This window comes from Phlebotomus papatasi, chromosome 2, assembly GCF_024763615.1.
Source record: "Phlebotomus papatasi isolate M1 chromosome 2, Ppap_2.1, whole genome shotgun sequence".
In the NCBI taxonomy this organism is placed as follows: Eukaryota; Metazoa; Arthropoda; class Insecta; order Diptera; family Psychodidae; genus Phlebotomus; species Phlebotomus papatasi.
In genome coordinates, this window is record NC_077223.1 from 49292572 (window position 1) to 49320453 (window position 27882).

The following is a 27882-nucleotide window of genomic DNA, read 5'->3' on the forward strand; positions in this document are numbered from 1 at the left end:
AATAAAGTCGAAAAAACCATCCATTCTTCATTATCTTTTTTAGTTTAGGCGCTAGGTGAGAAAATATAAAAATTTTTTGAAACTCTTTTTGCTTCTAAAATTCACATTTTTAGTTTGTTCAATTTTTTTAAATAAAATATACAAAGTAGAATGACATATCTTTCAGTAAAAAATAAATTTATTTTAGTCAGATAACTTTAAATCGGTATTTTTATGGAAATTGGAAATGAGTTTTTTTGCACAAATATTTTTTTGTTGCTTTTTCTCTGACCTGTCACACAAAACTGGGAATAGCAACAAAATGAAGTCAAAATGAGTTCAAACTTTCAAGAAATGTTTATAAGACCATTACCGAGGACACTATAGCACTTTTAAATAAATAAAACCTTTATTGTCGCTGTAAATGTGATTTTTGTGAAGACCGCCTGGAGGCGGTCTTACCCGTTAGAGGGTTAATAAAAACATGCAAATACATATTTCGGCCAGCTCTAGTGATGTCTAATGAAGTTTTCACATCTTGTGCGAATGTTTTATTTGAAAATTCGAAATTAGTTTGAGTCTTTCGAATATCGAAGACATTTCGTTAAAGAGACAGTTCCACTTAATTTTTAGCCAAGACACCGTTGGAGAATCAAACAGATTTATCATATCTTATAAATCTCTTGTTTAAACACTGATATAAAAAAAAATGTTTTTACTTTACCACTTACATTGTCAAACAATGTAGGATAGCTATTTGAAGCTTACAAAGTAAGTTGTTTCTAATGTTTTCTAAATCCTGGGATTTTTTTTAAACTCAATATCCCGGGAATTAAACACTAATTCTGAATTTCGGAATTCTGAAAATCTACGATCTTCGAATTCCGGTATTCGGTATCCTGGGATGCCGGAATTTTTAGTGTTCTTTTTTTCTTTAAAATCATGCTTTGTGGAATATTTTTATTTATACTCTAAAAAACGATACCCTTAAAATTTCATTTTGAAACAAAACTCTTTAATTTTCTGTAATTAATTGAATTTCATATAGGGTAATACGGAGTAATTCGGAATCATATTTGGAACGTTGAGACTTCCAAACAGTTTTAGATAACAAAAGGGAGAAAAACAACGAAGAAGTACTCTCGAATGCAAAGTCTTGTACTTCTTCGTGGTTTTCTTTTTTTTTCTTTGACCATCTGAAACAATGAGAAAATCTTAAAATTCGAAATTAGACATAATTCTGAATTACCCCATCTTACCCTAGTATCATCTAAAAAAATTTGTAATTTAAAATTTTTAATTTGTTATGATATGAAAGGGCCATTTATAAATGGTTACGCGTGCTCTAGATTGATCATCACTGCAGGGACTACCAGTGAGAAAATGTCGCAGAAAAGATAAATGCGATCATCGAGCTTTTCTTCAGATTGTTTAAATTTTCTGGTATAATGTTTGAAACGATCGTTTACAACACAATTCAGCGTAACATCTGTTATTTTCTTATTGCAGAGGCAATAATACCTTTGCAAAAATTTCGAGAATCTCTACTTATTATTTAATGACTTTTTTTTGTTTTCTTCAAAATAATAATTTCTACATTTTTGAGTTTATTTTCCACACTTTCTTTGAAACTACCTACCTACAGACAGTTATTTCGGTAACCTTTATGCATGATGCCTTGATGCCTTCTAAGTGACACCCATGTCTCAAATCTCTTTGAACAAAGCTCGCACTTGAATGGATTTAGATGATTATGGTACTGGAAGTGCGACTTAAAGGCTTCCTCATTGTCAAAGATCTGTCTGCAAATGTCACATTGATACTCATGGTCGCTGATCTTATTAGTCAAGGTCATGACCTTGAGACTAACGGTCTTTTTTGGTAGAGACGGCGGCAGAGACTTGCCACGCATTGGAGTCCGGACAACAGCTTTGGGGACGGACACATCAGACTCTCCCGTATGCCGATGATGAGAGGCATTTGTCAAGGTGCTACTGGATGATGAAGAGCTATTTGAGGAGGAACTGGATGACGTTGAACTGCCAGAAGATGATGAACTGGATGATGATGTAGATGGAGTTCTACGTCTCTTGCGCTGTTGCTGTATAATAATACGTTCAGGAATGAATGTTCCAACAGACTTATGGGATAATTTTTGATGACGCCTCAAAATTGGCCAAGTGGGAAAGCGATTTTCACAAATTTCACACTTATATGGCTTAAGATTATTGTGTTGCACCACAAAATGCTCCCGCATGGTATTAATACTCTCCAAAAAGATCTCACAGAGATCACATTCAAAGAAGCAATCCAGAATACTCGTGGGCTGTGTCGATGTTGCTACTTCAGTCGTTGTCTCATTCTTATGCACTTCTACCGGTTTTTCCTTTACACTTTCCACAATCTTCTTCTCTTTTATTGGAATCTTCTCTTTTATCGGAATATTCTTCTCTTTTATCGGAATCTTCTTCTCTTTTATCAGAATCTTCTTCTTTCCATGCTTCTTGTCCTGATGCATCTTCAGAGCACTCTCCGTGGGTAACTTCATATGACAAATTTTACAAACAAGCTTCCGTTCCTCTTCATTCATCGTACCAAATTTAAGCTCACGAATAATTTGAAAAGGATTCGGCAATTTATGAACATTCTTTAAGTGGCAACGAAGATTCATTGCACGCATTATTGAAGTTTTGTACGGACAATAGGGACACATTATCACTTTAACATTCGCCTGTTCATGCTCCAATCCCATATGTAACTCCATCTCAGCTCCAGTGAGAAATCTCAGTGGACAGAAGGTGCACTGTAAATCTTTGCTTTCATCATGCTTTTCAACGTGTTTTTCAAGACGCTCCTAAAGGAAATGCAAAAAAATCAAGAGATCTCATTCGAAAACAGAGAAACGTGTTTTATATATATATTTTTTTGATTTTGTGGTCAGTGTATATAAAATAATATTTTTAAAATAAACCAAACTAGGTAAGTTTTCAAGACTTAGGCTGCTATTCTTCCATCTTTATAATTTTGTAACTGAGCAAGATCCAAGAAATTTAGTATTCTCACAGAAAAAATATAAAGTTCTGAAATATTAGTACTCTCCAAATATTTTAGATCTTGCTATAAAGTCTCCAACAAAATTTTCAATACCATATTTTACATCCAAGAATTTTTCAATTTATTCAAAAATTCTTTGACAGTTCCATACATTTTCTTGTACGATCCAAGAAAAATTTAGAGGTCCTTTTAAATTTTGTAAAGTGAAAGTTTTATCAAGGTTGAATTGAATATAATTACCTTTAATGCTTTTTTCGTGAAAAATAACAAACCACTATAAACATACAGTGTCAAATAATTCCGCAGACGATGCTGCACGACAAGTCTCCAAATTTTTTATATCTTGTTCAATTTTTGCTATAATATTTCTTGGAGGCAGAATTGCTCAACCTTGGATTAACTCTAACAAGAATTCCAAATTCCGCAAAATCTTACAAAATTATAAAGATAGCAGAATAGCAGCCTTAGTAATTAAAAACTTTGAAAATGGGCAGATAACCTAGATCAGTTTATTGTAGGTGAGATTCCTAATGTAAGCAAACCTAGAATGTATGCTAATTCGATTTGGAGTTGAAGTTGGGAAATTAAATATCAGAAAAGCAATTTTTTTACGAAAATTGCTCACAATGTATAGAGGCCATTATGCTACAACTCTTCAAAATACCACAATTTTACGGGAAATTGGAGTATCAATCAGTAGGGGAGACTAGGGCAAAAAGTCACAAATTGAAAATTTGAAAATTCAATAAGAGATAGCGGCTTAAATTTCTTCTCCATAGACCTTCTTCAAAGTCCTAAGTTTCATAGAATTCAAACTTGGATTTCAGAAAATAAAAAAAATAAAAACCACTATCTATTTTAGATTTTTTTCAAAGATTCTTTTCTCCCGAAATCCTTTTATTAAAAGTGACCACTTGGGGTAAAAAGTAACAAAAGGTATGGAGCAAGAAGTAACAAAAAAGCGAAGCAATTTCTGATGTGTCACTGCGAAAAGAAACGTCATTTCCATGTCTCGCCGCTTTTTGTTTGAATTGGTCAAACGATTAGCAGTCTCTTGTGTGTGTTTTTTTTTTCTAAAATAGCCTGAAAAGCACTTTTCTCGTTCAGATAGAGAAAACTGTTTTAAAAAGGTGTAGAGGAATAAATTTCCTATGAAAATTTGCCACTTAGCTATTTTTTTAAAATTTACGGAAGCCCGTAATAAAGCGAATCAAAATGTGATAATATCTCATGCCTGGTTCTATTTGCTATAGCATTTTGAGAATGGTCACAAAATTACTCTTAAGAATACGGCTCTATTAATGTATTTCCTTAAAAAAATAGGGGAAAATTACTTTTCACAAAGTTGTAGAGCGGTAAATTTCCTATGAAAGGGCGCTATTGAGTAGAAATTTCTGGGGCGCTCGGGTAGCTTGAAAAAAAACACAATAGCCATGTTGTAACTTTTTGCCCCAGTTACCCCTACTGATAATTTCACAAGAAAATTTTGAGTTTTTTAATTGCAGGGTCATTAGTCCCTTCTTAAAAATAAATTAAAGGCTGTAAACTATTAGGGTAACGGTATCAAATTTCGATCATATTGCATGCAATCACCAAAATCTTAAGTTTGACATTTTATACATATTTGTTATTAGTCAGAACATGTGATACTCAATACCGATTTTTTTCCCAAAGTAGATAACACCTTGATATACCTTTATAGATGCTATACCCCACAGGTACTTTCGCATCATTTACTATTTACCGGTTCTCAACCGATTTCAATTGATTCATAAATCACTCAAAACATTGCTCAAAATGCAGTTCGGGTTTAATGTACAGTAGGTGTCAATAGTTTGTTGCCTCAAAGCAACAGGAAAGTAGATGAAAAAAATTATAGAAAACATGCTTTTAAAAATTTTGTCTTTTTGAAAATGAATTGCCTGTAATCCGTAGATCTTACTTATGTATTCGAAAAAATAATTCATTTTATATTATATAAAAAAAAATTGTTTTCCAAAAGTTGTCCATTTTTCATACGTCAAAAGTTTGTTGCCTCATTTGAAAAAGTTAAAAAGTTTAAAGGTTATAAAACGGTTTAGATTCAGAACCGATTAGAACTGATTCAGTTTCATCGGAAATTCCAAGAGTACAAAGATATTTCCATGTGGATGAGAAATACGCTCTGAAGGCTTTTATTTTTACTTTTGACCTTGAAAAATCGTTATTATAAATGATTCGACGGAGTTTTCATACATATAAGGAAGACATATTCACCTGGATATCTTTAAAATATATCAAAACATGAAAAGGAAATCGCACGACGCGTTTACCAGAAATCCAAAAAAACAAACAATCCTCTTTTGAAGGAGAGGGTTGACTTATGGGGGGTCCCTCGAAAGTATCAAATTTCTATCTACAACCATATAGCCTCTAAAACATAGTAACGGTCGGACAGACAGACACCTTTGTAAAATACAGTTTTCTCTGCGAGAAAAGTGAGAAAACGAGAAAAGCGCTTTTCAAGCTATTTTAGAAAAAAAAACACACAAAAGACTGCAAATCGTTTGACCAATGCAAAAAAAAGTGGCGAGACATGGTAATGACGTTTCTTTTCGCCGTGAGACATCAGAAATTGCTTCCCTTTTTGTTACTTTTTGCTCTATACCTTTTGTTACTTTTTACCCCAAGTGGCCATTTTTAATAAAAGGATTTCGGGAGAAAAGAACCTTTGTGAAATTCTAAAATAAATAGCGGATTCGTATTCAAAGAACCCAAATTATTTAGAAAATATTTACCAGTGCATCAATTTTGGAAAATAAGTAGGTCAAAATTGATATCTGTTGTAAGGAAAACATTTCAAAAATAGAGCTAAAAATTTCAATATTTTTTTTATATTTTCTAAATTCCTTGTTCGAATTCTAAAAAACTTAGGACTTCGAAGAAGGTCTATGGAGGCCATCTATGGAAAAAATTTAAGCCGCTATCTCTTTTATCTTAGAAGATATTGAATTTTCAAATTTTCAATTTGTGACTTTTTGCCCCAGTCTCCCCTATAAAGTGTAAATCGATGATCACATGGAATATCGTCGATTGCATGGACCGTTTTCGTATCTGCATTTCTTTTGCATAAGCAGTTGACGAAAGAGGCAAAGTTCCTATCGTAGTTTGCACCAAATAGACAAAATAAATGTAGATACGATTACGATCGATGCAACCAACGATATACTATAAAAACAAGTACATTATCCTTATGTTCAATATATAAAAATGTTTTTTTTTTGACTTACCTTAACGGAAAAACATTTATTGCAGGTTAGACATTTAAAGTTACTCTTATGGATGTTCCAGTGAGTTTTCAGTGTGTACTCAGTTTTCAACACTTTTCCACAAATCTCACATTTAAATGTTTTCTTATCATCAACTTTTTCGGCATTACCATTGGAGTTTTCGTAACCATCAGTGACCATAGGTGTAGGCGTTTCAGGTTGTACTTTATGAATATTCTTGCTGTGAGATCTCATGTAGAAACGAGACTTTGTTGTGTAGGTGCACATGGAGCACTTGTACATCTTCGACATTGCTCCAGGTTTGCGCTTATGAATCAATTCATGCTCACTGAGACGTGTTCGTGCTAAGAAGCGTAGCGGACAAAAATTACATCGATGATCTCTTTTCTCATCGTGACGAGCATAATGGCTCAACATCTCACGCTTCCTGCCCATCACAACCAAACACAAAGGACATGTACGATCTGCTAGCGATAGTGTCCTTCGGGAACTCGTTGGAGGTGGTTTTTCCTGTTTCTCTTCCTGCTTTGGTTCTTCTTCTTTTGGTTCCTCTTTCTGTTCTTCATTGTCTTCAGGTGGTACTTCATCTTCTATATTTTGCTGTATGTCCACTGGAGGAACTTTTTCGGGAATCGAAAGAAGCTTTTCAGCTTCGGCTATTGATATCACAACCGGTGTATCCTCTTCTATTTCACTGTCACCATTTATTGGCATAAAATTACTCAGCTCTTCGTGATCCTTTTCCCCTTCATTGACATTAATTGAATTGATTTGCTTCTGCAACTCCTCCAACGATTCATCACTCATATGACTATTCGAAGTGCCTGAGAAATTTTATCAGAACACAAAAAAAAGTTTAATAGTAATATCTTTGAAGGAAAATCGGAAGAATTTTTTGAGTCCCCAGTATCCCAGTCTAATAAACTCAGCTTACGCAAATTCCGCATTCAGTAGGGGAAATGCTCATAATTTTGTCCAGTTTCTTATTTTGGACACTTTGAGGATAACATTGGACACTAAAAATAAATTGATTAAAATGATGGATTTTTATTCCAATATTTGATGAATAATGAATTTTATTTAAATATTTGTTCTTTTTGGAAGATTTTAACACTAAATACGTTAAAATTTGAATATGATTTAAGTTGAAATTGCTTTGTTGAAAATTCAGTGTGAGCAATTGCTTACGAGAAATATGACAGAACTTTGTGTTTAATTCAGTCTTATTTAACTGTGGTGAAGTACTAACAATGTTTCTTCGCTTTTTTTGAGTGATATTATTGAATATTCATTGAATATTATGTTGATTCACGTTAGTGGTGATTTGTACATTTGACCAGAAGTGAGATTTGCCTTGTGAAAAATAGAAAATTTTTTAAGACATTTACCAGTGAGCTGATACTACTTATTTTGGACAGGTGTTTTTCTCACGAAATTTCGTGAAGTTTTAGCTTTTGTGATGACTAGGTTGGACAAATGCCTGGAGAAACAAAGGAGCATCATCTCTACGAAAGAGATGTAGCGAGAAATGCCTTGAAAGGCTCCCGGAAAGGTCAGGGAATGAGCGAATCCGCACGTACTTGGAATACCGAAGTCAACTCACTTTAATGAATGATATGGAAAGTTTCCGGGCTTCTTGTGACATTCTACGTTTCCCTTACATGAACAGGAAGAGGACTTGGTAAGATTGGTTCATCAAATGAAGAACAATGGGCATCCTATTGAGGCGGATTAGCTGTCCAAATTTACAGTCAAGTTGGACAAATTAATAAACAAGTTGTCCAAAATAAGAGCCAAGGTCACCTCTACTTATCAATTCATTTTTAAACGTATTAAAACTAATTTTAATAAAAATAAGACGATAAATAGCTTGCTAAGTTTCTAAACAACCCTTCTGAAAAGAGAGTAACAAGAAATGTCAATTAGTATAGAAAATATCGCACTTCAAACTTGGAACTTCGATGCTTATAAGCAGACTGTCCAAAATTATGAGCATTTCCCCTATTCATCATTGTAATAAAGCGTGTGGACGAAAAGATTTCCTATAAAAACCGGCGATAAGCCCAGATAAGCTTATAGTAGCTGAAATTTTCCTCGGTTTTGAGTAATCCGTCTCTCAGTTGAAGCCGAGAAACGGCATAGGGAAACTAATGGGAATTTTGTCAAATCAATATTTTAATCATAATTACGTTAAGCCGTCTCTCGGCTTAAGTCGAGAATTTATCTTGGGCATTACGCGAACTCGATGAACTTGCAATTCGGAATGCGTGAAAATTCGATTGTGAGTTAAATTTTGGAGGTAAAAAATCGCGTTGAACCTATTTTATTCGTTTCTACCGCCAAGAACAATTTGCTCGATTCTTTATCCCCAAAATTTAACTCACAATCGAATTTTCGCTCATTCCGAGTTGTAAGCACCCCGATTTCCAAACACTCCCCAGTAGGGGAATTCTGTAACAATATGACAATGTCATGTGACAAATTTAGAAACTTTGTGTGCTAAATTTGAAAAAAATAACCAAAAAATCAGATTCAGATTAATTTACTAAAAGCCTAATAGAACTCCTCGTAATGGCCATTCTCCTAAATTTACTACGAAAATTTGCCATATGATATTGGAATCGTTACAGAATTCCCCTTCAGGACGTCTATATGAAGAATCTCAGCTGCCATAAGCTTATCTAGGCTAATAAGATAAGATTTTGCTAGGGGTCAGTTCTCCATTTCGGATTACCGATGCATCCGGGCCACCAATTTGACCCCTTATGCTTCCCCACTCCTATCCTATCTTATCCCCCGATACGGATAGCCGCTCAATATCACAGCTCTGTGGGCAATCAGTGCCGCTACTATATCACAGCATCCCTTCTCGGTGTGTGTTGGGGATCAGTGACAGTGAATATTTGTATCGACTGAAATAGGGGAAGTGTGCCAAATTAAATTTCGGCCAGCTTCTAATTTTGGCCACCTTGAGTGTAATTTCGGCCATGCAAATAAATTAATTAAAATTATGTATGATATCTTCGAATAAAGCGTGTCCCAAATTTAAATCCAAGAAGACAAATGACTCTCATTAAAAAACTATAGTAGGGGAAAGTGACCATGCTTGATATGATTCAAGCTTGATAATAACTATTTTTTTTCCTACGTTAATCAATAATTATGACTCACAGCAATATATTTTAATAGCTGGTCCTAAGCCTCACATTTCCTAAAAAAATTAGGATCCCAGCTCTTTTTCCCTAGTTTCAGGAAGCAAAAATTAAAAATGGGTCCAAAACTTCGATACATGATATTTCATAAGTATTTCTTAATTAATGTCGCTGTTCAGGAAAACTACTATCATAGGCACCTAGAGGGTTCATCAGTATTAATATTTATGTAAAAATATTTTTACTTGGGGACACTGTTTTTGTGGGTGGTGACAAATTCACAAATTCTACCTGTGTCCATCCTATATTTTAAGAATGGTCCATGAATGATAATTTAATTGTGGCAACTCTATCATTAGATGTGATTCTTTCATAATTACACCTATTGTAATCCTACAATTTTATCGACAATTGACATAGCCTTCAACCCTGTTGCCTGAATTTTAAGGTTGTAGAGTGACATTTTCATGGACGCAAAGTGAAAAAATGGTTTTCGCTAGCGCCCTAATGTCATAAAAACATGGCTTAGAAAAATTAGATAAAAGTAATTTTAAAACTAATAACCAGTCGTACAAACGATTTAAGCAGATAGATTAGAGTTCCGTCTAAATATTGATGTGCATTTTTTTGTATCCGGTGATTTTTTTGCAGTGAAAATGGACCTCCGAATTGTCGAATCAATTTTTATACAGGAAGGCCCCGGACCCAACTTGTATAAAAATCGCCACTGAATTTCCATTTTCTTCTTGAAGAAAATCTAAGATTTTTCAGGAACTATTTGAGGTGGGATTATGAACCTAATAAGTGAGACACTTTTTTGTCATAGTGGAAGAATCGCTTCGGTCTGTGTGATACTCAGAAAATAATCACAAACCTTGGAAATCATTTTACAGTATCAAGCTTGGTCACTTTCCCCTACATATAAAAATACTATTTATATTTCTTGAAAGGGTATTTCATTGTGCCCTATTAGCCTTCTTCTTCAAGTCTCCTTTCAAAATCCCCCGGTATTTCTCAATGGTGCGGACTTCTGGAGTGCAGGGCGGCTTGACCTTCTTATCTACATATTTAACATTGTTGTTGGCAAACCATTCCAGGGTGGCTTTCGCGTAATGACATGATCCCAAATCATGCCAAAATGGAGGAGGGATGTCGTGGCTTTGATACAGTGGCAAAAGTCGTTTTTGGAGGCACTCTTTAATGTAGATATCCGCATTCATCGTCCCTGTTATGAAAAATTCTTCGCTGCGACGTCCACAAGAGCAGATTGCCATCCAAACCACATATTTCTTCGGGAACTTGTCGTACTCTTTGAACTTGAACTTGCTGGCTACACGCGTACGAGTCTTCGCCGTGTAAAACTGTTGGCCGGGCAACTGAGTAAATTCACATTTTACGACAGTTTCGTCGTCCATCAAAATGCATCCTTGAAAGCCTTTTTAAAACTCGATCACTCAGATTTCTCGACCACGTTTTGGAACTTTGCTTCTGCTTGTCCGTGCGATGGGGAGCAGCTTGAGCTTTGTACGTTATCAATCCGTTATTGTCTTTGATTCTCTGCACTAAGCTCTTGGAGATACCCAGCTTTTTGCCCACATCTCTGACTGAAAGGCAAGGTTGCTTCTGGAAAAGCGCCAACATTCTCTTCTCCATCCTCTTGTCTACAGCTCCAGGTTTTCTGCCACATCCTGGCTTTCAAACAACAGTCTTGAGTTCCTTGAAGCGTAATATAACCCTTCGCACCGTGGATGGACACTTTCCGGTGATCCTTCCGATTTTTGAATAGCTCGCTTTTGGATTCTTTAGGTACGTGTCCACGATCAATTTGCGCAGGTTCTCCATTTTTATCACTTTTTTCAGCCAAAACACAACCTTTTTCAATATTTTTTTTTTCAGAAATGAAAAGCTGACGAAATTCTCAAACTTCAAAAAAAAATTAAAACAAAACTCAATTCCTATTGTGACTAACTTCATGTCGAAAACTTGAATTTAAATCCAGGACACGCTTTAGTCTATGAATTCATTCTGGTTTTAAATATTTATTCATTTTAGGATGTATTAATATAAAGACCGTTAAATTTTAGGTATAATTAATTATACCTAAAATTCTGGGGAATTCTGTAATTTTCGAGGCATTGTCACGCGTGAGTTCGAAATCTGACAATGCCATTCGAGGCATTCGAACTTTTTTGTCACATCATATGAGTTCGAAAATGCAATTCATTGATTTTTTAATGAAATCCCTTTACTTAATGATTTTATGAAAATACAATACGTCTTGGTTTATTTGTTTAACAAAATTCATTGTCATTTGTTGAATTGCCAGAAATCTCAAATATGTGACTTCTGACAATGCCACGTGAGCTGAAATGTCAATGTCACGGCTACAGAATCGCATTTTCGAATAAGCTTTCCTGAGATTCAAACCCAATTTGTCATATGGCATTGCCAGAGCGTTACAGAATTCCCCTCCTGGAGGCACTCTTTAATGTAAATTTTCCTGTACATCTTTCCTGTTATGAAAATTTTAGTGTTGTTTCTCGGTCCGATAATCAACAGCCTAAGCTTTGTAGATCATCAAACCATTCCCCTTTTTCATTTTCAAGACCAAGTTCTAAAGATATCCCCATCTCTTGTGTTTTACTCCCGGATTTCGGCCATATCCTGGCTTCTGAGCAACAGTCTTGAGTTCCTGAAACCGAATAGTAATCTTCCGGACGATGGAGTGGTACACGGGCTATTTACGTTAACTCGCATTTACATTTTTGAGATGACTGGTTATTACTAATCTTAAAATGCTCTGCTCTCTATCAATTCCAATTACTCAGTCAAAAATCAATATTTTTAACAAGATTTTGAAAAAAAGAAAGCTCAATGAATTTTCTTGACACGATAACCGAAGAAAAATAATTTTCAAAGCCTACTGTGACTAACTTCATGTCAAAACGATGGAGAAAATCTTTTCCAGCACACGCTTTTAATTCTTTGAAATTCTGTCAGGCTTTTGTTAAAAAAAAGAGAAATAAAATCATACCTGGTTTATCATCCTCATCCGAATCAAGTGTTGTCCCTTTGAAAATATCGTCAAATTCCAATTCGTCTTGTTTCTGATTGAGACGATGCTTGATATTTTCGTGATACCGCAAATTGCCCTTGGAGTGAAATTCCTTGCCGCACTCGCTGCAGGAGAACACCTTCTTGGGATCAATATGGACTTCCTGAATGTGCCGGTCCATCTTTAGGGAATTAGGTGACTGGAAATCGCAGAAGCAGCAGCTAATTTGCTCAGTGTCTGTGTTATGGACCTTTGTGTGAGTCACCAGGTCCTTGACAGTGAGAAAACGGAGATCGCAGGATCTACACTTGTGATCCGTGATATCATTGTGTCTCTGCATGTGCCCAATGATATTGTCTCGTCGTATCATGGTGTGATTACAGAGACGACAAGTGTATGCCTTCTGCTTGGCGCTCTGACTTTCACTTTTGTGATGGCGGACAATGTGGGACTTGAGGAGTTGCGGAAGGAAGAATTTCTTCTCGCAGTACTCACATGGATACTTCTTAGCACTGCTGCGGTGCTTTGTATCCAGGTGGTGTTGCATACGTCCCCGGAATTTACACTTGAACGAACACATCTCGCACTGGTACTTCTGATTGCTGTGCCGGACGAGAAAATGCTCATCCAGATCCTCCACCGTGTAGAATCTTTTCTGACACTTTGTGCACTGATGGTGCATCAGAGTTGAATTAGCTGAGTGATAACGTGTCTCGTGTATCATGCGGAATCGCTTAGTCCGCAGCACGAGACTACATTCCCGGCAGGGAAAGGTACCTGTCGGACCACCATCTCCCTTTACCGTCGACTTTACATAGTCATTGATGTTGATATTGTACTTTTTGAGTTCCTCTCGACAATCCACGAGAACAACTTTTGCTACTGGTAGCTGCATGGTCACTTAAATCTTTCGACTTTTCCTCTTACTACACTACCCTCGCCAGCCTGCCGAAGGTGAAAGGTATCAAATCAGCATCATTTTTGATGTGTTAAGCAAAATTTAACTTACAGAGTAATTGCCAAGTAATGCACGTTCAGAGTTTTCTGCTCTTGCAATATAATAACTTTCTTGAACTTCACTATGATCTCTATGGAATACCAATAGAAAATTTTGAGAAAACCATTGCAAAAATGCAATATCCGCAAAAAAAAATTTTCCCAAGCCTTCTCCGATGAACAGAAAAATCGTCTTATTCAACGACAAAAAAATCACATTTATGCTGTCTTCAGAACACTCATTGTATTCTAGTTTAGGTTTTTATGTTTTGATCGGTCCAAGAACACTTATTATTTGTATTTTTTCGGGGGAAAACTGAATAAAATTTTTTATTTACATCGGCGGCGTCCACGAACACTGTTATACTCTGTCAAAACCAAAGTTATAACGGTTTATAACAGTGAAAATTTCCGATATATCGCTAATATTTTCGATATATCGTGTCCATCAAAGACTTTAATAAAATTCACAAATATTGCATTCGACACAAAACCTTGTTTGCGTTATATACTACACTCAGAAAAAAAAAGAATGTAAATTTGACATTTTTTCGTCATAGTAACTTTTCTTAGGGGTGATTTTGACACTTAGGTAGTCGTGGAACGTAATAAATCTCCTATGAGAAGTGCATGAGAATTCAGTGTAAAAAAAATCCAAGAATCTTCTACATATTTTGTAGAAATTGTGCAAAGCTTACCTCATTTTCAGATGGAAATAATTTCGTTATTTCTTCTTTGTGCACATTCAATTGAAGTCGACAGAAATACGCATGTCAATGAAAAATTGACGGGGAGACTCAGGATTTTCTGGATTTCCCAAATATTCAGTCTAAAAAATATCATATATAAAATACTCTAAAACATTTTATTGAAATAAAAATTATACAAATTTGCACAGAAGTTTAGTAAATATAATGCGATAAAATACAATATAATACAATACAAAAAATGAATCCCTGCCTCGCGATTGCAGCGATATGTTTCATTTTCAGAAATGAAAAAATGGTTTAAAAAAATATCATTTTTATCAAGAATATGCATAAAAGTAACCATTATTCTGAAATAATCATAATAACCCTAATTTCAAAATTGTACTAGAAAATTAGAAAAAAAAGCATAACATTTACTCCGAAATATAAGTTAAATTAATTTTAAGTAGTGTTAAATAGATTTTACCTCTAAAAAGAGTATCTGATATGAGGAAAAAAGGTTAATTTTACACGCATGCATCATAGGGCTTAATTGCTTAGTCCTTAGTGGCTTAATTTTGTTGCAAAATGGCGGCCGATAGTAATGCGTGCGATATTTTCCCTTTTTCTATTTGAAAAGTATGTAAATGCGTCTCATACTATATTTTCAAGGTTTAATTGAGGTGCAATTTATTAGATATCATTGACACTAAAACTTACCCCATTATTCAGTCTCCGTTGTCTCAATTTCACTTAAGAAATCACTGAATCACCCAAATACATAGCTGTCATCGCAAAAAGTTACTGTTGCGTCATCCTGAGCTACCAGGTGCTTCCATTCGCGTATTCCACACGCATTAATAAACGACAAATTCCATTGTTGGAGATCCCCCAGTCTTTCAAAATTTTCACAGTATCAGGACTTTCACTTTCAAAATTTTCACCTTCCTGAAGAAAAAATGTAACGCACGCTACTAGCACGCAGTGTGGCAAATACCGGACTTACCAATGGCAAAAATAAGGGTAGTGGGAACGATTATTTCGTGCAACTATGACTAAAAAGAGTAACCGGGATGATTTTTTCGGATTATCTCGCGAGGGGTAATTTCAATCCTACGAAAAAAGTTGTTTCAACATTTTTTTTCTCAGTGTACCTTTTTTAAAAATTGAAATCATCTGGATTTTCATGGTGAAATAAAGTCAACGCACGGAACAAATTATAAATTATTATGTAGTAGTTTTTCCCATTAAGTTTATTAAAAAGAAAATCTTCATTACATGTTGGACATGGCACGCATAAAAATCACTTGTTGGATCTTTAGAAACAAGCCTAACCTTTTCACCACTATCATGACAGTAAATTGTTTTTTTTTCTGAAGTGTTGCAAACAAATTTATCTCTCAATAAATCCTCAATATATCCCAGAATATTCAAGTCAATGTAAGTTTTATTGAATATTCTTAAACTTTAAACCACATATTGTAATGTAAATGTAAAGATTCCTACAAAACTGTTCATTAAATAGTGAAATTGAAAACAAAAACATGCATCGACGCGGCGGAAAACGCATCCGGATGATGGAAGCCACTTTGTATGTCAAAAAAAAATGTTTTTATTCTCAATGAGCTTCAAAATAATTCAATTTTACCTTGTAGCAATGAGCAAATGAATGAAAGTGAATCGGATCATGGAGACAGTGAATCTTCACCGAATAAGAGTGGCAGGATGACTCGTCTTCGAGCTCGAGGTGGTGTCCGGGACAAGCCTCCCATAATCGACGAAGACATTGACGATTTGATTGCACCAGTCGTAAAGAAAAGAAAACAGTACACAAAACAGCCCAAAAAGCTTGCAACTGAACCTCGAGAGCGTATTGAGCGGGAACCAAGGGAGAGAGTTGAACGTGCTCTGGCCACGGAAAAGGAAACACGAGATGTGACCACAGATGAATCGAGTTTGTACTACATTGTGAGGCACAGTAAGGCGGCAATAGCAACAATTGTGGACGATTGGATTTCGAGCTACAAGGTAGAGAAAGAAACAGCCCTTATTGCCCTCATGCAGTTCTTCATTAACGCCAGTGGATGCAAGGGCAAGATTGATCATCAATTGCCCGCTATGGAGCATACAGCCACCATCCGGAAAATGACTGAAGAATTCGACGAAGAGAGTGGAGAGTATCCGCTGATAATGCCAGGACAGCAGTGGAAGAAGTTCAAGCAGAATTTCTGTGATTTTGTCCAGACCCTTGTGAAACAGTGCCAGTATTCTATCATTTACGATCAATTTCTCATGGACAATGTCATCTCGCTCCTCACGGGACTCAGTGACTCCCAGGTATAGTCTCTTTTATAATAAATCAAATTTTCTCCGAGATCTCTAAGTGTGCCAAATTTCGTAAAAAAACACCAAAGTCCCATGTATGAAACCGCTATATTTTTTTAGTAACATATGAAATTTTTTCTTAGGAGGGTTGTTTGGAACCTTGAAAAATAGATTATCATCTTTGTTTTCTTTAAATGCGTTCCTATAATGTGGAAAAATTATTAAAAAAAATAGGGTAAGTGTGCCAAATTCCGGCCACCTTTTTTGTTCCTTGAATTTTTAGTTTTTACATACTCCAGAGATTATACAATGCAAAAGAATATCAAAAAATGTAGCTTCGACAAGCGAGATGACGCGAAAAAGATATTGGAAAAATTTACGAAAGGCAAGGAAGTATGAGAATGAAGGTTGCCGAAATAGGGCACCAAAGCTATGTCTACATTTTTATTCTTTTTAAAATGTATTAAGTATGACTTTAGAGTAAACAAAGACGACAAACTGTCTACAAGGTTCCAAGCAACACGCCTTAAGAAGAAGGAATGAAAAAAATCAATTTGAATTTTAATGTGAAAATTGTTTAATTCCTTAGAGTTAAGTCATTTTCACAAGAAAATCCTTTTAATAATTTATTTGAATAGGGTAAGTGTGCCAAATTTCGGCATAGTTGCATGCAAGCGGCAAAGTCTCAAGTTTGAAATGTAAGATTTTTAATACAAATTGATTTTTTTATTCCTTCTTTTTAAGGTGTGTTGCTTGGAACCTTGTAGACTGTTTATCGTCTTTATTTACTGTAAAATCATTCTTAATCAATTTTAAAATGAATTAAAATGTAGACATTGCATTGGTGGCCTATTTCGGCCACCTTCATTCTCATAGTTCCTTGCACTTCGGGAATTCTTCTAATGTCTTTTTCATATCATCTGGTTTGTCGAAGCTACATTTTTTGTTATTCTTTTGTATTGCATAATCTTTAGAGAAAGTAAAAATTAAAAATTCATGGAAATTTTAGGAACAAAATATGTGGCCGCAATTGCAAGCTGGCCGGAATTTGGCACACTTACCCTACAGTTATTTGAGTTAATTGTGAATAATTGTCGATATTACAACAATAACATTTGGGATGACATTTTCAGCTGGAAGACTCATATTCTTTTGAGCTGTCCCAAAATTCAGGATAGGTTTTAGAAAAACCCTTTTGTACAACACTATTTTGGTTAATAAGGAATGCAAAAGTACGTATTACAAGAAGGGACACGACCTGCTAATAAGGATAAAATAGAAAAAAAATATTTGGTCGCATTTCAGAGATTTTTTGCAACCGCAGCGCTGCCAGACGTTTGTCAAGTGAGTCATATGTGTCTCTATCTCTATCACCAGTTGAATTGCGCGCGATTTAAGAACTTTCCATTTGAAATTATATTTACATTTAATTTCTTCATATTTCCGGAAGATTCAAGTAAAAGGGTGTTTAGTGAACAGCTATCCGTCTTCCGACAAAGATATCAAGAAGACAATTTATTTTTATGAGAGTTTTTCTTTCTAATATGTCTTTTTTGGCGCAAAAATATTCATCATGTCACCGTGAAAAAGCGGGATTAGTATTACCAGAACGTCAATCTGCAATTTCCATTAGAACTATCAACACAAAATTTCCGATACTACACGACTTTTAATAAGCACAGGTCTGGGTTATGGCATTTCGGGGGAGCCAAGGCACAAACCCTTTTTCGGGTGGATTTCGGCTAACTTCAGCTTAGTCCTCAAAAGTGCTTTCGCATCATTTACCGTTTATCCATTCTCAACCGATTCATTAATCAATCGAAAGATACCACAAAACGGCTTAAGTAGTTATCGGTTCATTACCGGTTCAGAACCAATTGGAACCAGTTCAGTCTTATTATAAATTCCAAGACCTTTCCAACGATCCTAAAGATGACCCATTCGGTTGAGAAACATGCTCGCTAGACACTTTTTAATTTTTGACCTTGACAAACCGTTTAGGAATGAATCAACGGTATTTTCGTTAAAGTTTGTGATTTTCACAGGCTTGATCACTTGATAAGCATTTTTTTGTTCTTTTACAAACTTTTGTTCGTACTTTTTTCTTAGTCTGGCAAAATTTTGCGAACAATTGACAAAACTTTACGAACATTTTTCTAATTCGAACATTAACATTAACATTAAGTAATAGACTTGATGTTCTATTGGTAGGTGAGGGCATTCAGACATACAGCTACCCTGGCAGCTATGAAACTCATGACGGCCCTTGTGGATGTAGCCCTTCTGGTATCAGTAAACTTTGACAATGCTGCACGTCAGTATGAGGCTGAACGCCTAAAAACAAGGGACAAACGAGCTTCTGATCGTCTTGAGTCTTTGATGGCAAAAAGAACAGAATTAGAGGAGAATATGGATGAAATTAAGAATATGCTGACGTACATGTTCAAATCGGTATTTGTGCATAGATACAGAGACACTCTGCCAGATATTCGGGCTATTTGTATGACCGAAATTGGGATTTGGATGCAAAAATTATCCCAGAACTTTCTCGATGACTCTTATCTCAAGTATATTGGATGGACATTACATGATAAGGTTGGAGAAGTGAGATTGCGATGTCTGCAAGCACTTTTACCACTCTATGCAACGGAAGAATTTAAAGGAAAACTGGAGCTTTTCACATCCAAATTTAAAGATCGAATTGTGGCCATGACACTGGACAAGGAATTTGAAGTGGCTGTTCATGCTGTTAAGCTTGTAATTAGTATTCTCAAGATTCATCCAGACATCCTTACGGACAAAGATTGTGAAATTGTCTACGAATTGGTGTATTCGTCCAATCGTGGTGTTGCTCAAGCTGCAGCTGAATTTCTCAATGTTAGACTCTTCCGACTCGATGATGAGGCACTCAGCACGGTAGTAAAAACGAAAAGGGGAAAAATTCGTCTGCCAAATACACCTCTCATTCGGGATTTGGTGCAGTTCTTCATTGAGTCCGAGGTAAGTTAAGCAATACACTTAAAAAATGTTTTCGAAACCACTGAATTAGGATTACAACGATAAATTACTAGAATAAGTTTATAATAATAATTAATAATAATTTTATGTCGTATTTATTAAAATCTAGAAAAAAATCTAGATTTTTGTATCTTCTTAATTTAATAGGGGAGAGGGGTGATAAATCGTCCGAGGTTTTACGAGCTGCTCGAACTCCCGAAAAGGAGCTTTGCCTCATATTCCTTTTCGCAATTTTTCTAGTGCATATAAAATTATTGTCGAATTAAATTTGTCTATAAATCACCACAAAACCATCTTGAAGTTGAAAATTTTGTTCAAGAAAAGGGTTTCAAAAAAATCATTAACATTTTAATTAATTAAACTAAATTAAAAAAAAAAAAAATAAAATACAATAATAATAATAAACAATCAATCAAAATTCTACATACACACTAAATCTTAAAAAATGCACAAAATTCATTAAGCACTCAAAACCAAAGGCGATATTAACAAAGCCTTAAAAGTTTAATAATAATAATAATTAATTAACCAGATCTGGTGAAAATTAGGCCTTTAGCCTTGAATAATTCAAGATGGCGATTTTTCTGGTGAAAGGTGTCTAAGGTGTTCAGTTGGACTACTGGGAAAACATTTCCAAAAATGAACTAAATCGCCAGAGCCAATTTTTAGAAAAGTTTAAAAAAAATAACCTAATTTTTGACGTATTTTAGGAGGATAGGGAACGCATGGAGGGGCAGAGGAAAAAACGTAGTGATTAGTTTCGAGATAATGTCATTTGAGGAGGGGTCATCGAAGACCGGAAGTTGATATCTCTTACCGTTTGAATTTTATATGGATCAGAAGACTGAAAAAAACGTGAAAAACAGTATTTTTAAAAGCTAGTGATAAGCCTAGATCAGCTTATTGTAGGAGAGATTCTTAACGTGAGCTAACACGGAATGCATGCAAATTCGATTTAGAGCTGAAGTTGGGGGACACCATTGAGTTATATTGAATCAAATTCGTGAAATTATACAAATTTTGTATTTAAACCGTTTGTTTAAAGCAAAATATCAAGGATTCGGATGGAATGACAGAAAAGGGATATATAGGTGAAATGTAGACCAGAATGTTCTCTATAATTTTTCCGTAGAACTTGATCTCATCGATTCAGGCAAATTGGAATCTGAGTGGTTTCAAAGCGTTGTTATGGGAAAAGCCAATTTTTTCGCAGTTAAACGACAAAATCGGACAGATGGCATTGTCTAAACAGAAAACGATGTTAAGACGAAATATAGATATAAATGTCCTCTACAATTATGCCGAAGTAATCATCAAAATCGGTTAAGCAAGATCAGTTATGAAAATCGTTTTTTCGACTGTGGCCTCCCTAGCGTTGGTCCTACGAAGTTAAAATGTTCTAGAAAGTGTTGCACTTTTTGCGAGACCTTTATTTTGCGCCCTCACTCGTCACAATCGGCCTATTAAACCAGAGATATGGCATTTAGAATTTCGTGAACTTTGACCCCTCATATCTTCGGTACTATTGTAACCACAGCGAACCCACGCCACTTTTTGGAAACTTAATAGCTTAGACTACAAACTCTGAAATTTTATCAAAGTGCTCCATGGCGAGAAAAATGAGTTTGAATTTTGCCGCTATCGCAGCGCCACCTGTGGTGACTTTTTGAACTTCCATCTGAAAGTGCTCATCGAGACGAAATCCAAAACCCAAAATTTAGGTCAAAATGTTTATTAAAAAAAAGCTTAAAAATCAATTTTAAGCTGGTTTTCTAACACATGTTTTTTGACAATCGGAAAACCATTTTTCCCTGCATTCTGACAGTCAGTTAAGAGTTTGGTTAGGTATGATTCTCTCATAATCACACCTATTGTAATCCTCAGATTTTCTCTAACATCTCAAATAGGTCTTACAGAACATATTTCGGACGTAACTGATTTCAAAAATGACCAGCACCAATTTATAGTGAAATGTGGGAAGTTCCACTTTAAAACAAGGAAAATTGAATGAGAAATACTCAAAATACATCAAAGTGGCAATTAAAGAATCACATCTACCATAAGCAGTCTAGTTTCATCACTGCACAAATCAGAAAGTAGTAATCACACCTATTGTAATCCTTGTTTTTTCTCTAACGCCTCGAATCTGTCTTACAGAATATTTTTTGAACATAAGTGATTCTTAGAATTACCAGTGATTAATTTAAAGTAAAATGTGAAAAATTCCGCTTGAAAACAAAGTAAATTGGATGAAAAATTCTCAAAACGCACCGCATGGACAATGAAAGAATCACACCAACCATGATCAGATTCAGGCTTAATGTTTAATTTGACAGAAGTGAAATAAAAACATCTGATGAAGTCTCATTTTGATGGGGAAGAGCGTGTTTTCCTTCGAGATTTTAGTGAAAATTGTTTAATATCCCAATTTTCTTGTGAATTTATTCAGTGGAATCTCTGATGAGAAAAATATCCTGAACGGCGTGCACAGTGTGACCCAAAACAGTGAGGAATTCTCAAATTCGGTGGTCAGTAATTTTGACAGATGTTTTTACAAAGCTGCAAAATTCAATTTTCCTGAGCTGCAAGGGTGGTAATTTTTATGAATTTTCCTCCACCCACAAAAACGACCCCCTTCAATCAAAAGATTTTCACGGTAAATATTAACCCTAACAAACCCTCTATAACTTGGAATAGTTGCTTTTTCAAAATGACACTTGTAGTGTGCAAAAATGCATAAAATATTACCCATTAGAATTACGATTTTTGGTTAATTTTTATTTTTTTCCTTTTGGACCCATGAAAAAAGGCCTAGGCTTCCAAGTTTGTCAGGAAATGTGAGATGTAGGACTAGCTTTTAGATTATATGTCCATGGATGAAATTCATTTAGTAACCTGGAAAAAAACCAACTTTTACAAAGCTGCAACATTACGAAGGTGCAAAACCTTCCCCTAACCTTTGCCGAAAACCGCAAGTCGATATCTCTCTTAGTTTAGGAGATATTAAGCACTAAAGAGCGGCCGGACGAACGGATGGACGAACGGGAATGGTTTTTAGCCATCCATATATTCGAGATCAGGAAGTGTCCAAACACATTCTGGCAAATTTTTGGGGCCGATCGGAGGACATGAAATTTTGTTAGGATTATAGTAGGTGAGATTATTAAGAATTTTACCTAATAGAGCCATTACCGTTACTTTACCGGTCCATCAGCAATTGCGACCGAGATGCAGTCGGGTTCAGAATTAAAAAAAAGACCTTTCAGGAAACCCAAAATTTGACTAAATCTGTTGAAAAATAGGCCCTCCAGGATGGTTGAACTTCAATAATTCAAGATGACGGTTTTTCCAGTCAATGGTGGCGAAGAATGAAATATTTAACTGGACGGGTCCCGGTCAAAATCCGGAAAGCCAAAATCCCGAATTCTTAAAAATGTCATAGCTACTCTCACGATTGCACCCGCGCTTGCTAGAGGCAAAGGGAAATCTTCCATGTCTTGGGAAATTATTTTAAACATTTTCCTCTATATAATTTCATCCCTTTCACGATTTTGAACATTCGGGATTTTGGCTGCCACCGAACTAGACTACCTCCAAAACATTTCCAAAAATGAATGAAATCGTCAAGTTTAGGAGCGAATTATTTTATTTCTTTTCTTATTTTCTTTCTTCAAAGAAAGAAAATAATTCGCTACTGACTAATTTCAAATAACTGATGTGGCATAAAATAGACAAATTCTTGACTAAAACCCAAAGAAAAGACTAACCAAGAACGACTGAAGAAGACATGATAGGTGTCGAAAGCTCTGGTAAATTGTGTGTTTTACTTTTGGATTGCACTCAATACACCGAACCTCAACGGAAGGTCATTCTGTCCTAAAACAAGAATATCATCCACCGTCGGCTCATCTTTTTCTACAATTTAGTGAATCCTTTTAGGGTTGACTGTTAGACATTTTGTAAAGGGAAACATTAATTTTCTTTGTAGCTCCATGAACATGGTGCTTATTTAGTGGATTCCTTCATTGACAACAATCCCATGGTGAAGGATTGGGAATGTATGACGGATTTGTTGATGGAAGATCCGGGTGTAACAGAGGAACCATTGGACAACAAACAAGAATCGACCTTAATTGAAATAATGGTATCAAGTGTCCGTCAATGTGCCACTGGTGAGCCCCCAATTGGTCGTGGCAGCAATAGAAAACTGAGTTTGTCTGCCAAAGAGCATAAAGTTGTGCAGGACGACAAGCAGAAGTTGACTGAACACTTTATTCAGACACTTCCGTCACTTTTGTACAGATACTCTGCAGATGCGGAAAAATTGACGAATCTTCTAGCTATTCCACAGTATTTTGATCTGGATATTTACACAACAGCACGCCAGGAGGGCAATCTACAGGCGTTGCTGGACAAGATGGACCACATTATGTCCAAGCATACAGATCGTGATGTTTTAGAAACATGTGCTAAAACACTTGAATTTCTATGCATTGAAGGAAGTGCTATTTATACAAAATGCGATGTAGCCAGATCCACAATAATTGATCAATGTGTAAATCGCTACAAGGATTCAATTGATGATTGGCGTACATTAATTGCCGGTGAAGAAGTACCCAATGAAGATGAAATTTACAATGTTGTTAGCAGCCTAAAGAAAGTTTCAATTCTCTTCTCATGTCACAATCTCAATCAGTGGAATCTCTTTGACTCTCTTTTCCGGGATATCGATGAATTGCAGACGAGCGAACTGGGCGAAGCTGTTCTGCCCAATGAAGCTTTAATCTATTGCATTGAGGCATGTTTCTTTTCCATCACTTGGGCTGTTCACAGTTTAGAGAACTACTCTGATCCTTCTGCTATCCAACAACCTGTGGAGGAGTTGCGCACAAATCTGCACAAATATCTAAATGCTTGTCGTGAGTTAATTCGCAGAGCATCGAGTGAGGATATCCAGGCAGCTGCTTACATGTCTATCTGCGATTCTCTCATAATTTTTTCTGATCAACTTTCCCATCATACTTCACAACATCTCCAGAGATTAGAGTATGAAGCTTCGACTGATATGCAAGCAGACCTTAATGAATTTGTGCAACAGCATGTATTTGCACTGCAACATGATGATGGACAAGATGAGAGGCGCATTGAGGAATTGCACAAGAAGAGAAACTTCCTCGCCAGTTACTGCAAACTCATCATTTACAACATTATACCCACAAAAGCAGCAGCAGATATCTTCAAACACTACCTAAAGGCAAGTTCCTGACATTATTTTTAACTTTGAATTATTTGATTTGGAATTTGAGTCAAAGACATTCAGAAATTTAAAAGGATAATTTAAAAAATAAGTTCGAAGAGTTAAATACCGAAAGCCAAAATCCCGAACGCCAAAATCCCGAACGCCAAAATCCCGAACGCCAAAATCCCGAAAGCCAAAATCCCGAACGCCAAAATCCCGAAATCCAAAATCCCCCAAGCCAAAATCTCGAAAGCTAAAATCCCGAAAAGGCCAAAATCCCGAAAAGGCCAAAATCCCGAAAGCCAAAATCCCGAAAAGGCCAAAATCCCGAAAAGGTCAAAATCCTGAAAGCCATAATCCCGAAAGCCAAAATCCCGAACGCCAAATCCCGAAAGCCAAAATCCCGAAAGCCAAAATCCCGAAAAGGCCAAAATCCCGAACGCCAAAATCCCGAAAGCCAAAATCCCGAAAGCCAAAATCCCGAACGCCAAAATCCCGAAAGCTAAAATCCCGAACGCCAATATCCCGAAAGCCAAAATCCCGAAAGTCAAAATCCCGAAAGCCAAAATCCCGAAAGTCAAAATCCCGAAAGCCAAAATCCCGAACGCCAATATCCCGAAAGTCAAAATCCCGGACGCCAAAATCCCGAAAGCCAAAATCCCGAACGCCAAAATCCCGAAAAGGCCAAAATCCAGAAAAGGCCAAAATCCTGAAAGCCAAAATCCCGAAAGCCAAAATCCCGAAAGCCAAAATCCCGAATGCTAAAATCCCGAAAGCCAAAATCCCGTAAAGCCCAAAATCCCGAAATCCAAAATCCCGAAAAGGCCAAAATCCCGAACGCCAAAATCCCGAACGCCAAAATCCCGAACGCCAAAATCCTGAAAGCCAAAATCCCGAACGCCAAAATCCCGAAAAGGCCAAAATCCCGAAAGCCAAAATCCCGAAAGCCAAAATCCCGAACGCCAAAACCCCGAAAGCCAAAGTCCCGAAAAGGCCAAAATCCCGAAAGCCAAAATCCCGAAAAGGCCAAAATTCCGAAAGCCAAAATCCCGGAAGCTAAAATCCCGAAAAGGCCAAAATCCCGAAAGCCAAAATTCCGAACGCCAAAATCCCGAAAGCCAAAATCCCGAAAGCCAAAATCCCGAAAGCCAAAATTCCGAACGCCAAAATCCCGAAAGCCAAAATCCCGAAAGCCAAAATCCCGAAAGCCAAAATCCCGAAAGCCAAAATTCCGAACGCCAAAATCCCGAAAGCCAAAATCCCGAAAGCCAAAATCCCGAAAGCCAAAATCCCGTAAAGGCCAAAATCCCGAAAGCCAAAATCCCGGAAGCTAAAATCCCGAAAAGGCCAAAATTCCGAACGCCAAAATCCCGAAAGCCAAAATCCCGAAAGCCAAAATCCCGAAAGCCAAAATCCCGTAAAGGCCAAAATCCCGAAAGCCAAAATCCCGAAAGCCAAAATCCCGTAAAGGCCAAAATCCCGAAAGCCAAAATCCCGGAAGCTAAAATCCCGAAAAGGCCAAAATCCCGAAAGCCAAAATCCCCAACGCTAAAATCCCGAAAGCCAAAATCCCGAAAGCCAAAATTCCGAACGCCAAAATCCCGAAAGCCAAAATCCCGAACGCTAAAATCCCGAAAAGCCAAAATCCCGTAAAGGCCAAAATCCCGAAAGCCAAAATCCCGAAAAGGCCAAAATCCCGAAAAGGCCAAAATCCCGAAAGCCAAAATCCCGAAAGCCAAAATCCCGGAAGCTAAAATCCCGAAAAGGCCAAAATCCCGAAAGCCAAAATCCCGAAAATTAAAATTATACGAACAAAAATCTGTCCTCAGGACAAAGTGTCAATCTCACGAGATTGAGCATTCCTAGAGACTTCGTGTCCTTGTTTTGAAAATAATATCAGAATTTATTCATGAAAGGATTGATTTGTTTATCACACTTCCGAGCAAAATTAACATATAATAGATGAATTTTATAGAAAGTTTTGTTTACCCATTTATGCGTTGTTGCATACACCTCGTTGAATTCCTTTCTATGCATTTATGCACGCAATATTATTCACACTTTCTTCACAATTTTCTTTTTTTAGTGTTACAATGAGTATGGTGACATAATTAAATCGACACTTGGGAAGGCACGTGAGATAAACAAAGTAAATTGTGCTATGACAATGTGTCTGAGTCTCATCACCATCTTCAAGGAAATCCAAATCAAGTACAATATGTTGCGTATTTCAAAAAGTGTGCAGGAATTTGCCGATTTGCGGGAATTGGCCAAGAGATTTACATTGTCCTTTGGCTTGGATGCTGTTAAAAATCGTGAAGCCATTACGGCTCTCCATCGGGCAGGAATACTCTTTGCCGTGACACAACCAGTAGATGTTCCTGAGGAACCACATACACCTCCACCGTGTCTGCTATTTCTCGAGATTATTATGGAATTCACAAATAAACTGCTGAAGCAGGATAAACGGATTGTTCTAAATTTCCTCGATAGACGAATTGCATCTGAGATGCCACTAAATCGGGGTGAAGATTGGCAACCACTTACAAATTATCGGAATTCTCTGCTCCATGGTGAATCAGATCAGCCAGCTAGTGCGCCTAAAAGGGCGTACACAAGGCGTCGCAAAGATCAGGAACATACAGAAGATGCTGAAGATGAGAATGAAGAACCCATGGATTCAGATCAAGAAATGCGACGTTAATTTTTTTTTAAATATCTTTAAAAGAAACATAATGAAATTCCACCTAAATTTTATGCAAAATCCCATAACTGTAGTGAATTTGAGTGTTGTATTCAATAAAAGAAATCGTGAATTTCTTTCAGTTGTATTATTTTTTGAAAAAAAAAAAACAATTATTTAATAAAAGATTGATTTTTTGCCGATGATGATTTAGGGAGAAGTGGGGCACCTTTGAAAGTGGGGTACCTTTAAAATTGAGATTTTTAACCTATTTTTAAATAAAATTGAGCCTTATCGTTATATAATTTAGCTGCACAGACTGAGAAGCTAAAATATATCACGACAAGGCTCAATTTTATTAAAAAAAAATAAGTGAAAAATCCCAATTTCAAAGGTACCCCACTTTCAAAGGTTCTCCACTTC

The 27882-nt window shown here is 36.2% G+C and overlaps 2 protein-coding genes across 3 annotated transcripts; one reads left to right on the forward strand and one right to left on the reverse strand.

Moving 5' to 3' along the window:
• Positions 1 to 358: 358 nt before the first annotated feature.
• LOC129801465 (zinc finger protein 236-like) lies at positions 359 to 13894 on the reverse strand. Its single transcript, XM_055846551.1, has 4 exons — positions 13519 to 13894; positions 12489 to 13454; positions 6303 to 7126; positions 359 to 2833 (listed from the first exon to the last, which is right to left on the reverse strand). The coding sequence occupies exons 2-4, from the start codon at positions 13402 to 13404 to the stop codon at positions 1619 to 1621; spliced, it is 2955 nt and encodes a 984-aa protein (XP_055702526.1). The 5' UTR covers positions 13405 to 13454; positions 13519 to 13894; the 3' UTR covers positions 359 to 1618.
• A 1655-nt stretch (positions 13895 to 15549) lies between these two features.
• LOC129801456 (cohesin subunit SA-1) lies at positions 15550 to 27596 on the forward strand. Of its 2 annotated transcripts, XM_055846535.1 has the most exons (6): positions 15550 to 15634; positions 15720 to 15785; positions 15850 to 16531; positions 18731 to 19519; positions 23526 to 24791; positions 26863 to 27596. In XM_055846535.1, exons 2-6 carry the CDS (start codon positions 15739 to 15741, stop codon positions 27478 to 27480), a joined length of 3402 nt encoding a protein of 1133 aa, XP_055702510.1. In that variant the 5' UTR covers positions 15550 to 15634; positions 15720 to 15738; the 3' UTR covers positions 27481 to 27596. The 2 variants fall into 2 exon arrangements, with proteins under 2 accessions (XP_055702510.1, XP_055702508.1); XM_055846533.1 differs by having other exon boundaries at positions 15550 to 15785.
• Positions 27597 to 27882: the final 286 nt, after the last annotated feature.